Here is a 16,173-nt window from a genome sequence, read left to right on the forward strand (position 1 = left end):
ATGAGCCTTCCTACCTCTTCTACAATGTGAGGTGCTAATTTTACGAGTGAATAAAATTGTCCTCCAGTCTACACTTAGAGGCGCTTCTTTTGTTCCTTTTTGTTTCCCTTATTACCAGAGCTAGCTTTTGCTCCTAGGACGAGCCTACCCTAGTGGATGGACTTCAGGGACTTTTTTTGCCCTTAAAACACAGCCTACAAGACTCTACAAGACTTTTATTACTAGTGGGTGTGCTATGTTTGCGCCTATCTCCTTGTGTTGTTCTATGTATGCATATGTAATAATAATGGCAAATTAGTGACTAAGCAGGGAATCCTGTTCAGTCTAAGGCCTTAGGATAGGGATCCCTGGAGGAAAAATTGACTCTTTATGCAGATGATGACCTCTTGTTTTTACATGACCCGGCATCCTTCTCCGCCTGGCGAAGTCCAACGTACACCTCCCATCTCGATGGGGAGGCTTGGCCCTTCCTAACTTTCAAGTTCACTATTGGGCATCCATCCTGGTTGCCATTCGGTGGTGGTCTGTTCATTCCCAATCTAATGCAGGGGTGTGCCTGGAGGTTGTCTTCTTGAATTCCCTCACTAAACTCCACAAATTGATTTATAGGGGGGGCTAGGACCTATAGAGATGTTCTGGGCCCCACTAGGACTACATAACAGGTGTGGGTCTAAGCTAGAAGTAGATTTCTAAACCTAAGCATTGTCCTCCTGCATAGCCCCTGTAATGGAACCCCTCCTTGGTGCATTTTTGTAGCATTCCAGACCCCAGTTGTGGGCAGGGTTTGGTATTAAAACCCTGCAAGACATGATGCCAGCTGGCACTTTGCTCTCTTTGCCACAGTTCTTCCTGACATATCAGTTGCCTAGTTGGATGATGTTTAGGTACCTTCAATTTAGACAAGCTGTTCAATCCCAGTTTCCACAGATATCAATCCTCCAAGATGACCCAATTGATAAACTTTTGTCCCAAGGTAACGTACAGAAATCCCTCTCCTCCTTATGGACCACCCTTCTTCGTATTCATTCTCCGAAGGCTGACCACCTGTGGACCACACTCTCTGGAAGGATGATACTTCACTTGATAGGAAGGATTAGGAAGACAGTCTTGAGGACTATCCTAAATTGGTTATCTCCTCCAGGGAGAAGTTGATTCAAACAAAATTCACACATAGGGTGGTCTACACTCTTCCATGATTACATAGAATCTATCCTGACTACTCCTCACCTATCTCTGTTGCTTGATCCACCCGGGTTCCTTCTTCTACATGTTCTGGGCTTGCCCTAAGGTATTTTCATTTTCGACAGACATCTTTGGATTTATGAACACCCAGTTGCAATTGAACATGACATGTGCTTTTCATATTGGTTTTCCAGCCTGGATTGTCTATTGCACTCATGTAATGATCATGCCAATTTATGTTTTCTTGGACCATTGCACTGATTTTATTCTTTTAATAAAGCAATCCTGTTTGGTAAAAAAAAAAAGCCACTGCCTTTCCTCCCACAACCCTCTAGTTCAGGAGGCTCCAAACTTTCTAAACAAAGGACAGGTTTACTGTCCTTCAGACCTCAGGGGGGCCGGACTGTGGCCAGTGGGAGTACAAAAAGTCCCAACACCAGTGGGAAAAACCAGCCTCCCATCTTTGGTGTCAGTGGGAGGTATTGTGTTCCATCATTGGTGTCAGTGGGAGGAATAGTGGCCCATCATTGGTGTCAGCGGGAGGAATCATTCCCCATCATTGGTGTCATTGTGCCCCATTGTTGGTGTCAATGGAAGAATTTGTGACCCATTGTTGGAGTCGTTGGGAGGAATTGTGCCCAATTGTTGCTATCAGTGGAAGAAAGGGGCCAGATAAAAGCAAGCAAAGGGCCACATCTGGCCCCCGGGCCACAGTTTAGAGATCCCTGCCCTAGTTGATTGTTGGACTCAAACTCAGAACCCTATCTAAATAGCCTTATAACTTACCTAAAGGTAAGGAAGGAGGACCGACAATGCATGAGTCATAGGAGCCTACGGGTGACGTCACTACGTCCAGGCCTCACACTGGCGTAACACAGGGAGAATCACATGACTGGACTAGAGTGGCCTGAAAATAGGCAAGTATACTGATCTTTCTTACAGGGTTAGTCAGAATAGATGTTAGGAGGGGGCATTGTTAAGTGTGGTTAGGTGTTGCCTGAAATTCTACTTTAAAGCCAATCAAGTGGAAAGGGGAGGCATGTTTGGATGTGCCTACATACATGAAACCGTTCATCCCTATGCTTTAGGGATTATAGTGACTGAAAAAATGAAAGATGGGACACCTCAGAGTGGATGTCAGGATCCAGATCTGAACCTGGGACCTCTGCGGTGTCTGGCTGTAGCTCTTCACCTGAGATTCTTGACAGCTCCCTTATATGATTCCTTGGATGACCTTACTCTGTATCTGGTTTCTGCTGAACCTTAAACTATTTGTTCCTCCCATGAACTTTCTGATTTAAGCCATGTCTCTTCATTTCCTATTTGCTCTCTCCATCCGATATCTTGCTCCTCTGCATACCTGCTGCCCTCTAAATCTTCACTACCACTCATTATCTACTCTTGGCTTGTTCATAGACTACGCCTCACCTGATCCCATCAAGCTACTCCTTGTTACTGACCTTTTGGCTTGTTCATCGACTATGCTTCTGCTTCATCAGCTGCCCGACCCCCACTTGCTCTCTTCCTGCTGGGTCAATCCACAAGGCTATGACCTGGCATCATTTTGGAGCGAAACCCATCTCCACCATCAGGAGCTCTGGTGAAGACCAGCTAGTGGTGAGACCTTGTGCCTTGGGTGAGTCCGTGTCATCTGCAAGGGGGATCTGCTTGTGCACCTGCATGAACCTCTCTACTGCTACAGCCACTGACCTCCGAGCCTGATCCCAGACTGTGGCAGTGGATATGAAGAGAGGCAGGAATTGTAGCAGACAGATCTCATCACTGGAGTCTTCAAGAAATCTCTGTCAAGTCATTGGCAGGCAATTCAACATACCAGACTGTAAATTAAATAACACTTTCGTAGGAATGCATAGCTATACAAATCATTTTTTAACATACAGTTGTTCTGCGGACTGAACAAAACCACCCGGTTAATGTCAACATATATTTATTAACAATATAGTCATATGTGCGTAAACTGATGCTTAACTAGATGTTCCTTACGCATAAAACATTTCCCGCACTCTGAACATGGAAAAGGCCGCTCTCCATTGTGACTTTCCAGGTGTCTATTAAGGCTTCCTCTCCAGGTGAAACTCTTCCCACACTTTAAACAGCAAAAAGGATGCTCGCCCGTGTGGCTCCTCTGGTGTGCAAGCAGTTTGGCCTTCACGGTGAAACATTTGCCGCACTCTGAACAAGAGAAGGGCCACTCGCCTTTGTGACTCCTCTGGTGTATAGTAAGGCTTCCTTTCCGGGTGAAAGATGTCCCGCACTCTGAGCAAGAAAATGGACGTTCGCCCGTGTGAATTTTTAGATGTTGCAGAAGTGCGTTTTTCCTAGTGAAACAATTCCCGCAGGCAGAACAGGAATAAGGGCGCTCACCCGTGTGCATTCTCTGGTGTGATAGAAGTCCTTTTTTCTCAGTGAAACATTTCCCACACTCTGAACACGAATAAGGATTTTCACTCTTGTGAGTTTTCTGGTGTATAAGAAGTTCTTTTTCATCAGTGAAAGATTTCCCACACTCTGAGCATGAAAAAGACACGCTGGTGTGAGATCTGAGATGCACAAGAAGTTCGGATTTCATCCTGAAAGACTGCCCACACCCCAAACATGAGTATGGATTCTCCTCTATGGGAATCCCTTCATATCTTAATGAGGATTCCTTGGGATTGTATGGATCTGTTGCTTTATCCACACTGGGAGAACAGAGAGCGATGTCTGTATTCAGTGTATGTGATTGATCAGGAGATTTTTCATGATAAGAGGGATCCATTGGTGTCTCTAAACAGTAGGAGAGGTGATGTATATTTTTAGTGATGGAATTTCCTTCTGCAGAAGATTGTAATATGCTATTTGCTTCACACTTAAAATCTGCAGGTAATATAAAATGCCCCTCTGAGATATATTGTCCATCTGGTGAAAATAAATTTTTAATAAAATGTTAAAAGTATCTTTAACTGAGTGATACAAGTTGGTCAAACAGTTGATAGTTTCACAGAGCTCTGGCCAAATTATAACACAAATCAGATGAGGAATGGAGATGGACCTTCCATATGGTGTCCAGTATCTCCTCCTCATTTGTTGGGAACATGATGTTCTATTGAGGAATGGAGATGGACCTTTCATATGGTGTACAGTATCTCCTTCTCATTTGTTGGGAACATGACGTTATATTGAGGAATGGAGATGGACCTTTCATATGGTGTACAGTATCTCCTCCTCATTTGTTGGGAATGTGATGTTAAATTGAGGAACGGAGATGGACCTTTCATATGGTGTACAGTATCTCCTTCTCATTTGTTGGGAACATGATGTTATATTGAGGAATGGAGATGGACCTTTCATATGGTGTCCAGTATCTCCTCATTTATTGGGAACATGACGTTATATTGAGGGACGGAGATGGACCTTTCATATGGTGTCCAGTATCTCCTCATTTGTTGGGAACATGACGGTATATTGAGGAATGGGGATGGACCTTTCATATGGTGTCCAGTATCTCCTCATTTGTCAGGAACATGGCGTTATGTTGAGGAATGGAGATGGACCTTTCACATGGTGTCCAGTATCGCCTCTTCATTTGTTGGGAACATGAGGTTATATTGAGGAATGGAGATGGACCTTTCATATGTTGTCCAGTATTTCCTCCTCATTTGTTGGGAACATGACGTTGTATTGAGGAATAGAGATGGACCTTTCATATGGTGTCCAGTATTTCCTCCTCATTTGTTGGGAACATGATGTTATATTGAGGAATGGAGATAGACCTTTCATATGGTGTACAGTATCTCCTCCTCATTTGATGGGAACATGACGATATATTGAGGAATGGAGATGGACCTTTCATATGGTGTCCAGTATCTCCTCCTCATTTGTTGGGAACATGATATTATATTAAGGAATAGAGATGGACTTTTCATATGGTGTACAGTATCTCCTGCTCATTTGGTAGGAGATGTTATATTGAGTAATAGAGATCATACAGCAGAAGATATAATTTGCCATCACTACAGTCATTATCATCTGCAGATTAACCTTTTACAAGAGCTGCAAATGCCGTCCATATGAAGTGGCTATAAAGAACATAAGTTTTCATAGACCGATGATACATACTGTGCATCGAGTCTGTACTCTATTTTTTGTCTCAAAATCATGCACTATAATTTTTATTTATGGATAACACATGCCTGGTCTCCCTCTGAAATTGCACCCTGGTCAACAGGCTTATATACTGTGCATTAAATCTGTACTCTGGCTTTTATAGAAATTCAATAGGATTCTCTATTTAAGATTCTCTATTTATCCTTTTTTTCTGGTTGACTTCAGATTTGAGGATTTCCTAACCACTATATATTCCATCCCAGATTCTAGACTGCATCATTGACTATGAGGACAATTTAGGGTACAAAAATTTGTTTCCGTTTCACAGGTACACATAAGTCTTTACATTCTGGGTATCTACAGTATTTACTCGACACAACTTCATGGTCTTTTTATACCACATAAATGAGTATTATATTGAATTTGTGTGCACTAAATTTTGTGTAATTTTACTAATACATAAGCATTTGATAAACTAAAATAAATGCAATATAAAAGATTCAACCACCAATATTATATTAAAATATATGTTTGGGGGTTTAATTACTCTTCAGACCAAAAATGTGTATTTAACACATGTAAAAAAAAATAAAGGTAGTGCAATAAAAATATGAAGATTGTTACTTACTTGTGTCCTCCTGTTTATTTTTCATAATCATCTCCCCCTCCTCCATAGACTGCTGATCTCCACTCACCAACGTCTCTTCCTCTTCCTCTTTAACCTCAACTTTGATGTCTTTCAGTTCTTCACCCTAAACCACGAAGATGACAGAATATAACATCTGGAAAACGTTACTGCAAGCAACAAGAGATTACATAGGCAAATGTCATCACACAGTTTTGAGTTCTGTCACTCAGTTCCATGTACCTGATCATGGTTTGTATACTTGTAATATTCCTGTGTGGAATCCCGGCAATACAGAGGACTGCCCTTCTCCATAGACTGCTGATCTCCACTCACCGACGTCTCTTCTTCTTTTACTTCAACTTTGAGGTCTTTCAGTTCTTCCCCCTAAACCCCAAAGATGACAGAATACAATTAAGGACAGCGATAGGTCTTAAATATAAATATATGATTAGGCACCAAGGTTTGACCTTTATGGACACAGTCCACTTGCCAAATTTGCTGTTAAGGGCTATTTATTGACAAGAAAGTGTTTCTTACAGCAGGATTCCCATACTGGTGTCTAAGCATCATCCAGCACTCAATGTCCTGCTTATTAATCAGCCTGACTCGGGCTACACTGGATCTTAGCCAATTAACATATAGTCTCTCATTCCAGAACATGAAGGTGTCCACACGCTTGTCCTGCATTAACTGTATCTCCAGGTGATGGCCTGGTCAGTGCAGACAGGTACGTGTCCCTAGTGTGTCCATGCACCAGCTACACCCTAGCAGCAAAATGGTCTCCTTAGGAGGGTGGAGCCCTGAACCTCAGTCAGTTTTAATATATTAAGGCCTGTGCAAGATGCATAATCAGCAGGTGCTGGTCACCATCAAGGCATGAACCCAGGGTTGGAGGCTTCATCCCACCCAATACTCTACAAAGCCTCTTGGCTCCAGAACCCATTCCAGGAGTTGTCAGTTCTGGATAAACTGAAAGGTCAACAAGACACACATCCTGGAGCACCTCAACCTGCATAGGTGAGAAATTGGGTGCCACTAAACCCTTATCAAACCATGACACCATGCAGCCCTTTTACAATATATATATATAAAACTTAATGCTTCTCTCATAGTTATCAATGGACAATTGTAATCCTAAAGCTATGTATGTTTTTTGCTAAAAGCGGAAGACTACTTTTGATACATTTAAAAAAAAAATACATTAGACTGATATGCAAAAGACTCTCCCTCAGACCTTTCCATGAGTCAGAATAGTCCTGTTCCTGGCTATGAGACATGTCCAGGCAGCAATGGGTAGAATAATGAATAAGTAGCTCCTCTCTACGTGGAGTACAGGGGGGAAGAGGAGGAACAAGGAGCAAGTAGCTGCTTATGATCCTTTTCATCTACCTGATGATGGTCAGGGGTGGTGTGATCCTCCTGTGTGGAGTCCCGGGAATACAGAAGACAGGGACATCTCTCTGGTGGGTTCCCATTACTGGATCCATCTACCTGATGATGGTGGGGGATGGTGTGATCCTCCTGTGTGGAATCCCAGGAAAACAGAGGACGGGGACATCTCTCTGGTGGGTTTGTGTCACTGAATGGCTCCCTCTTGATATCCTTGAAGGGATCTCTGTGTCTTTCTGAAAACTCCATCACATCAACCTCATTTTTTTCCTCCTCTTTTATCTCTCCTTTATCTTTACTTGAGATGTTGTGATGTTCCTTTGGGGTATCCCAGGAATACAGAGGACGGGGACATCTCTCTGGTGGGTTCCCATGACTGGATCCATCTGTAGGAAACACACACACTGACTGAATCCATTGTTTCTATGTGTTTATCAGATGATGGGGGATCTAGGTGGACCCTCTGTACTGCTCTCTCCTTTCCAATAAAGTCTCCTCTTACCCGGTGATGTGAGGGGCGGCTGATTGTCCATCATGACGTCCTTGTAGAGATCCTTGTGTCCTTCTAAATACTCCCACTCCTCCATGGAGAAATAGACAGTGACATCCTGACACCTTATAGGAACCTGACACACACAATGATACAGTCACCATCCAGACACATCCCTTGTCTGTTACTGGAGAATGTCCCAGAATTCCCGGCACCGCTCACCTCTCCTGTCAGCAGATCAAAGATCTTCTGGGTTACTTCTAGAATCTTCTTGGCACTGGTTCCCTCTGTTGTCAGGCAGTGAGGTGGAGGCACTGTGATGGGTGATGTCCCTTTAAGACAACTGCTGGTTGGTAATGGCTCACCAGATATTTTGTTCACAACTTTATAATTCTGTATATAGAGAGAAGGTTACAATCACTACAAACTACCCAGAATTCATCTGATCTATTCATTTTTGTTTGTGTTTAGATCTAAGTGTTTTAGTTTTGGATACAGTGGGGAAGGACTATCACCTCTGCCAGGTTTTTTTTCTTTTGATGTCCCTATTTGAGCTGGTGACTGTTGAAGCCAGGACTTAGAGTGAAAATCCTAACGTTTGCAAGAATAGAGGGAAAATCTTTGTATTGGGACCAGGGTGGATAAAAATCAATGATTTTTTTAAAAAAATCAAAAAAATCGGATTTTTTTTATTTAAATCAGATTTTTTAAATTTAAATTGGATTTTTTTAAATAAAATGCTTTTTGAGGAAAATATATTACCACCCAAAGGTTATTCCATCATGAAATAAAGATTAGTTTTTTAATTATGTAGAATAAGGCAGTATATGTTTAATTTTTTTTGTAAATAAATTCCATTAATCCATTCACAATGTCATGCTCTTCCAGAGGTTTTTGTAAGATTATTGGGCAGTTTCTCTGCCTACAAGATATTATCACAGATGCTTGGTTTACTTTTGCAGTTCTCAAAACTGAATTTGACTCAGCGGAGATCACATGCCTCTTCTTCACAGCAAAAATGTTATAACATGAACAGAGTTAAGAAAAAGACCTTAATTCTAACTTCTACAAACCTATGAATACAGAATCAACCCCTTCAGTGCTAAATTTCAAGAAGTTCAGTGAATAGAATAGAAACAATATTTTTCCGATTGTTTGGAGTGGAATAGATCTGCACAAGAAGAAAGTGAAACTAAGTGTGAGGAGGAAGGGGCTGACAGTCTAAGTTTCTTAAAATATATATATTTTGTTTAGCCAAATTAGTTAACAAACATGGATGTTTGTTTAAGCAAATAACATATGCTGGAATGTTATTGTTTCAGTTGAATAAATCTATTTAAATTATTATTAAGGTAATGATTATTTTTCTCCTTCCTAAGTACAACAGAAAAGTTGTCCAAATATGAATGATTAACCTATTAAACTGGGGATAAAAAAACTAATATGAAAAGTTGTTATTCTAAAAATCTTCATCTACTTGCATATTAAAGTTATACCAGCAAGAATTAGTCTATGTAGAAAACTATGATTTAAATCAAGCCTTACTGACTAGTGATTTAAATCGTGATTTAAATCAGTTTGATTTAAATCAATACCACCCTGATTGGGACACGGTGTTCAGCTATGGAAACGTTCTTGAAACAAGCAATGGCAAGAAGAATACGGGGGGGGGGGGGGATTAGGCTTTGCATTTTGCTTGACTGTGGATAGTGTTCAATTTTTAATCATCCATCTCCTTCAAAGCTGTTGTTGGATGAGAGGGGGCAGTTTGGACCTCATAGCTATGGTTACAAAATCCACTTAGAAACATGGGACTAAGTACTACATACCGATGGAGGGATGGGCTGACACTGCTGGTCAGGGAATAAGGTGAACAGCGGGGAAATATTTATGAGCACATGCGTGGGATGAATTGGTGGTGAAGAGATGTGTTGTTAGACAAGGGTGAAGCAGCTGGGGAAAGAAGTGTTCTGAATTGGGGGAAAGGTTGTCATAGAGGGATGATTTATGAGCAGGGTCAGGGGCTTAGAGCAGGGGCGGACTGACCATTTGGAAAATCGGGCACTGCCCAAGGGCCCGGGGTCAGTAGGGGGCCCCATGAGATGCCCCTGGTACCTTTTTCATAGGTATTTTGAGTTTGGGCAAGGACACAGGGGCCCCATGATCCCCTATTGCCCAGGGGCCCCATGAGTTGTCAGTTCGCCCCTGGGTTAGAGTAGCCTTTTTCAACAAGGGTGCCCAGGCACCCTAGGTTGCTTTGAGGTTTCTTCAGGGGTGCCTTGGCAGTATGTCTAAAAATTGGCCAAAATTTGTATACAAGCCAACAGGTGGAACAAGCCCGCTAAGCCACAGGCTTTCATTGTGCACCATTACGACCTTCTAGCTGTCAGCATCCTAATAACCAATGACATGATCAGTTGATAAGGAGGATGTTGGTTGCCTGCACAGCATCCTTATTTGACCCTCTGCTGCCTCTCTTCATCAGAGCTTTTTAGAATGGGGTGCCTCGAGACTGTCCATAATTTTATAAGCAGTCTTTACTGAAAAATGCTTGCGAAACACTGGGATAGAGGGATGATCTGTGACTGGTGAAGGATGCATTGTTAATGATAGAGGTGGATGAGAGGGACCTGATCCTGGCCTGCTTACTGATCTCAGTCCTCATCTCGTGTATTTGAGTAATGAGACTCACCATTGCTTGGATGGTTACAGCACCTGGCACCACCAGATTCAGAAATCTCTGTCCCAGACTTTCAGAAGCACTCTTTGGTGGTCATGTAACATTTCACATCCCCGGTATAGGAAGTCTGGGATAGAAGACCTACCTACATCTGCCAGCCAGGAGCTGTGATCTTCCGAGGTCTGAGAGACCTGGAGTGATGGCCAAGAGGGAGAATATTTTCTGTTCTGGAGGTGGTGGCAGAAATCGAACCAAGATCCAGCAATACATGTGCCTGTGTCTTTATTTCTGTCTGGGATAGAAGACCTACCTACATCTGCCAGCCAGGAACTGTGATCTTCCGAGGTCTGAGGGACCTGTAGTGATGGCCAAGATTGGCCAAGAATATTTTCTGTGCTGGAGGTGGTGGCAGAAATCAAACCAAGATCCAGTAATACATGTGCTTGTGTCTTTATTTCTGTCTGAGGCTTCCATTTAGTAACAATACAAAGTATATAAGTGAAGGTAACAGCATCTGCCGGAGATAAAAGACGTCACAGTGTCTATGAAGGAAGAGAACAGACATGACGACGGAGGAGGAGGACGGACATGACGGGGGGTTACTGGGTGTAAATATAAAATAATATCTTATTACCTCCTCTGCTGCCAGTTCTAGAAATGTCTCCTCTCTACTTCCTCCCGACTCACATCTCACCCCGGAACTTCCTGTCTGCACCTGACATCACTTCCTGTCTGTGTGGTCCTTTCACAAGCGAGTTGACTATCTAGTTGTGGTTTTAATAACTGCGCCCTACTTTATGTCTCATTTTTTTTCTCTGTGCTGGCTCCTACACCTGTATTGCTTGGTGTATTATTGTAAAAAAAAATCTGAAAAACAATCATTGGATCTTTTTGAAACCCCAGATCCATAACCCCATACACCTGTGTAAGATGTTGCTCCGTCTTCCTGTATGACCCCATATAACTGTGTGTGACATGACACCCTTAACCCCATACACAGGGGTTTGACAAAAAAATGGAAACACTGCATGAGTTGCATGTGTGAAAGTGACAAAATGTTTGGCGGTGAAAGCGGAAGTGATGTAACATTCTTTTGCTTCCGCTGTGTGATGAGACAGTTGGTAAGCCTCACTTTCATCATTCGCTGCGTGCACTGCTAGTAATACAGAGTCATGTTAGAGTGTACTGAGCTTCAAAGAAGGCAAATTGTTGGTGCGGCTTAGGCCGGCCATAAATGGGTCGAATTCCGACCGAGTTTTCGTCCAAGAATAATCGGCCGATTTTCGCTCTGTTAGTGGGGTCAATGGCACCGGCCGATTTTCGTGGTTCCTCCCCTTTTCGGTGATCAGGCATGTTGGAAAATTCATGAAAAACGACCGATTTTCGACTCAAAGATGGTCAAATCATACGATCGTTTTGCCGAAAAGAATATGCGCATGAGCCGTGACCTGGAAGGAGCAGACGTTTCGCCTGTTATATGGGGTGAACCATCGGATTACCGAGCGAATGACATTTCTGATTTTCGGACAAAAAAATTGTTTGGAATTCGACCCATGTATGGCCTGCATTAGTTGGTGCCTCTGTGACTGAAGTTATTATTATTATACATGATTTATGGCGCCAACAGTTTGCTCAGCGCTTTACAAAAGAAAGGGACACAATACAGCAACAATACAGTTCAATACAAGAGGGTTAGGAGGGCCCTGATCCTTGGAGCTTACAATCTAGAAGGGAGGGGCTGGTGGTACAAAAGGTAATAACTGTGGGGGATGGACTGGTAGGAGGAATAGAAGATTCCATTATTAGCTGAGGGCAGGATAGGCTTCCCTGAAAATATACCTGTGTATGAAATGACAACATCTTCCCGTATACCTTTGTATGGTATAAAGCCGTCTTCCCTTATAACCACATATACCGGGTTTTTATTGGTTGTCCCTTCATAGTAAATTTATACAAATAACATCACTACTAACTATCATTGTATGGTAACTCGTGCACAATCTATTTTCCTATTTATATAGGCAGCTATCACATGATCTACCCCTATCTCTTAGCTGTATAAGAGTCTTTTTTAGAATAAACTTAGAAAGTTTCCAACCACCATCGTGTGTGCTTTCTCACTGTGTACACAGCGCAGGCTATTTATGATTTTATGCACAATCTATTTTCCTATTTATATGAAAAGAAATTGATGGTAAATCTCACCTTAGGGGACACAGACAGAATTGAGGTTCTGACTGTTTCCCATATCTAAAGCCAAGATGAAAAAGCTAGGGCCTTGCCAGTTACACGGTGACCCCATGGGGCTTCCTACCTTCCCCTACTTTGTCTTCAGTAATTTGTATTTCTTCATTCTGCTATATATCTACTTTAGGTCAGGTTCCTCCTCTGGGCCATTTACTGCTCTTCTCCTCGGTCTTTTAGGTCAGAAGGTCTCCTCAGATGTATGGAGTGCTGTCAGGGAGATGTTGTTGCTGGGCTAAGGAAGATTCTGCTCTTACCTGTGATTAGCTGAGCTCTTTTTGGTGGGAAACGTTAGCACCAAGGGTCTGTCAACTGTTCATTTACATAGCTGTAGAAGCCTATTTCTCTCAGCTTATCATCTGGAATCTGTTCAGGCAGATATTATCTATATCTGCAAGCTTCAGGAGAGATTACCTCAGGAGATCACATGGCCTGCTCAGACCTCAGAGGAGAGATTACTTCAGGAGATCACGCTGTCTGCTCAGACCTCAGAGGAGAGATTTCCTCAGGAGATCACATGGCCTGCTCAGACCTCAGAGGAGAGATTACTTCAGGAGATCACATGGCCTGCTCAGACCTCAGAGGAGAGATTACTTCAAGAGATCACATGGCCTGCTCAGACCTCAGAGAAGGAATTACCTCAGGAGATCACACAGCCTGCTCAGACCTCAGAGGAGAGATTACTTCAGGAGATCACATGGCCTGCTCAGACCTCAGAGAAGGAATTACCTCAGGAGATCACACAGCCTGCTCAGACCTCAGTGGAGAGATTTCCTCAGGAGATCACATGGCCTGCTCAGACCTCAGAGGAGAGATTACCTCAGGAGATCACATGGCCTGCTCAGACCTCAGAGGAGAGATTACTTCAGGAGATCACACGGTCTGCTCAGACCTCAGAGGAGAGATTTCCTCAGGAGATCACATGGCCTGCTCAGACCTCAGAGAAGGAATTACCTCAGGAGATCACACAGCCTGCTCAGACCTCAGAGGAGAGATTACCTCAGGAGATCACACGGCCTGCTCAAACCTCAGAGGAGAGATTACTTCAGGAGATCATACGGCCTGCTCAGACCTCAGAGAGATTACTTCAGGAGATCACACAGCCTGCTCAGGCCTCAGAGGAGAGATTACCATAGGACACAGGTGTCAAACTGCTGGCCCTCCAGCTGTTGCCAAACTACAAGTCCCATGAGGCATTGCAAGATTTACAGTTACAAGTATGACTCCCAAAAGTAGAGGCATGATGGGAATTGTAGTTTTGCAACAGCTGGAAAGCAGCCAGTTTGACATCCCTGCCTTAGGGGATCACACAGCCTTCTCAGACCTCAGAGGAGAAATTACCTCAGGAGATCACACAGCCTGCTCAGACCTCAGAGGAGACATTACCTCAGGTGATCACATGGCCTGCTCAGACATCAGAGGAGAGATTACCTCAGGAGATCACACAGCCTGCTCAGACATTAGAGGAGAGATTACCTCAGAGGATTACACAGCCTGCTCAGACCTCAGAGGAGAGATTACCTCAGTTGATCACACAGCCTGCTCAGACCTCAGAGGACAGATTACCTCAGGAGATCACACTGCCTGCTTAGACCTCAGAGGAGAAATTACATCAGAAAATCACACAGCCTGCTCAGACCTCAGAGGACAGATTTCCTCAGGAGATCACACAGTCTGCTCAGACCTCAGAGAAGAGATTACCTTTTGTAAAGCTACTATTAGGGTCTCCTTCTCCTGCCACAACCCATACTTCAGTTCTGGCAACAATTGGTGAGTGCTTCTGAGCTTTTTTTAGTTGGCGATATTCTAACGAATTCTTATTTTTAGAGATCTTTTTCGTATTCTTTTTATGCACTTTTCTTTCCATAAATTGTACTTGTCCTTGCCTCTGTTTTGGTAACTCTGCTAATATCTCGATTTTGTTGTCACTGCTAGTTAGTCAGGAGCAATATTAACGAGTGATCAGTCTGTAGTCATGTTATTTAGCCACTGGTTACAGGAATTGGGCTTTTTTCTTTAGCATTCTAAACTAGTCTTATAGTTTTTAATTATAGATAATGTATTCAAAGTGACACTAAAGCTTCGTTTTTTAAATAACAAACATGTCCTTCCTCTGGGTCAACCGTGGGTGTAGGACTATAACTTTTTTTTTTTAATGGTTGAACTGAATGGACTTTTTTTCAGCTAGACTAACTATGTAACTGTATCTATACATACCTGCTCTGTGCAGTGGTTTTGCACAGAGAAGCTCAGATCCTCTTCTTTTCAGCTCCTTGCTCCTCCCCCTTGAGCAGTGCCCTCAAAGAAAGCCTTTCGCCCTGGGGGCACCACTGTGTGATTGTCCCCGAGCCGCTGCTCTATGTATCCAGAAGACACATACAACCGTGGCTCGCATTCCCTATATCCGCTCTCCCTGGACCCCGGATTCACTATGGTGTCCTTTTATGACACAGGAAATAGCTGCGATTCAGAGGATCGCAGCTATTCTCTGGTCATTCACAGTTTATGACACTCAGGAGATCAGCAGAGAACATGTTCATCCCTTCACTGGAGATCTGTGTTCTCCCTCCAGATTCTGCAGCCCAGAGCTGGAGAATTGGAGGGACCGCAAACTAAGCAGCGAAAATTTACCTCTGTTTAGTAAACTGATTTTTTACTGTAATCTTGCGAGATTATAGTAAATCAGCCGTTTTCCAGCGTTTGGAGACCGCTCTCCCTTTGTTCAAAGAACTGCTTCATAAAAGGCATTCACAGGAGAACTGTGTTCTCCAAGAATGCTGTAGAACTGAGCAGCGATCTATTACCGCTGGTTCATACACGGACACCTATATCCGCTCTCCCTGGACCCCGTATTCACTATATCCGCTCTCCCCGGACCCCGCATTCACTATATCCGCTCTCCCTGGACCCAGCATTCAATATATCTGATCTCCCCGGACCCCGCATTCACTATATCAGCTCTCCCCAAACCCCGCATTCACAATATCCACTCTCCCCGGACCCCGCATTCACTATATCTGCTCTCCCCGGACCCAGCATTCACAATATCCGCTCTCCCCGGACCCCGCATTCACTATATCCGCTCTCCCCGGACCCCGCATTCACTATATCCGCTCTCCCCGGACCCCGCATTTACTATATCCGTACTCCCCAGACCCCGCATTCACTATATCCGCTTTCCCCGGACCCCGCATTCACTATATCCACTTTCCCCAGACCCCGCATTCACTATATCCGTTCTCCCGGACCCCGCATTCACTATATCTGCTCCCCACCGGACCCCGCATTCACTTTATCCGCTCTCCCCGGACCCCGCATTCACTATATACGCTCTCCCCGGACCCCGCATTCACTATATCCGCTCTCCCCGGATCCCGCATTCACTATATTCGCTCTCCACGGACCCCACATTTCCTATATCCGCTCTCCCCGGACCCCGCATTCACAATATCC

At 43.6% G+C, this 16,173-nt stretch overlaps 1 protein-coding gene and 1 long non-coding RNA gene across 3 annotated transcripts in view; both read right to left on the minus strand.

The window, feature by feature from the left end:
- Positions 1–16,173, minus strand: part of LOC149453413 (uncharacterized) — a 77,319-nt gene that overhangs the window by 21,284 nt on the left and 39,862 nt on the right. Inside the window, exons 5-9 of one of the 2 annotated variants that reach the window (XM_089688245.1) lie at positions 7,809–7,932; positions 7,307–7,692; positions 6,158–6,301; positions 5,918–6,041; positions 3,187–4,101 (exon numbers count right to left, since the gene is read on the minus strand). In XM_089688245.1, the coding sequence (XP_089544371.1) occupies positions 3,187–4,101; positions 5,918–6,041; positions 6,158–6,301; positions 7,307–7,692; positions 7,809–7,932 (1,693 nt within the window). Of the gene's footprint in view, positions 1–3,113; positions 4,102–5,917; positions 6,042–6,157; positions 6,302–7,306; positions 7,693–7,808; positions 7,933–16,173 lie in introns of those variants that run through there. The other variant, XM_089688244.1, reaches the window with a different exon arrangement.
- LOC149453415 (uncharacterized) lies at positions 7,940–11,359 on the minus strand. The gene is made up of 3 exons (XR_016314710.1): positions 11,111–11,359; positions 10,787–11,018; positions 7,940–8,189 (listed from the first exon to the last, which is right to left on the minus strand). It is a non-coding gene; the product is annotated as an uncharacterized LOC149453415 (long non-coding RNA).

This window comes from Staurois parvus, unplaced genomic scaffold, assembly GCF_062004578.1.
Source record: "Staurois parvus isolate SC_StPar_1 unplaced genomic scaffold, SC_StPar_1.0 ptg000449l, whole genome shotgun sequence".
In the NCBI taxonomy this organism is placed as follows: domain Eukaryota; kingdom Metazoa; phylum Chordata; class Amphibia; order Anura; family Ranidae; genus Staurois; species Staurois parvus.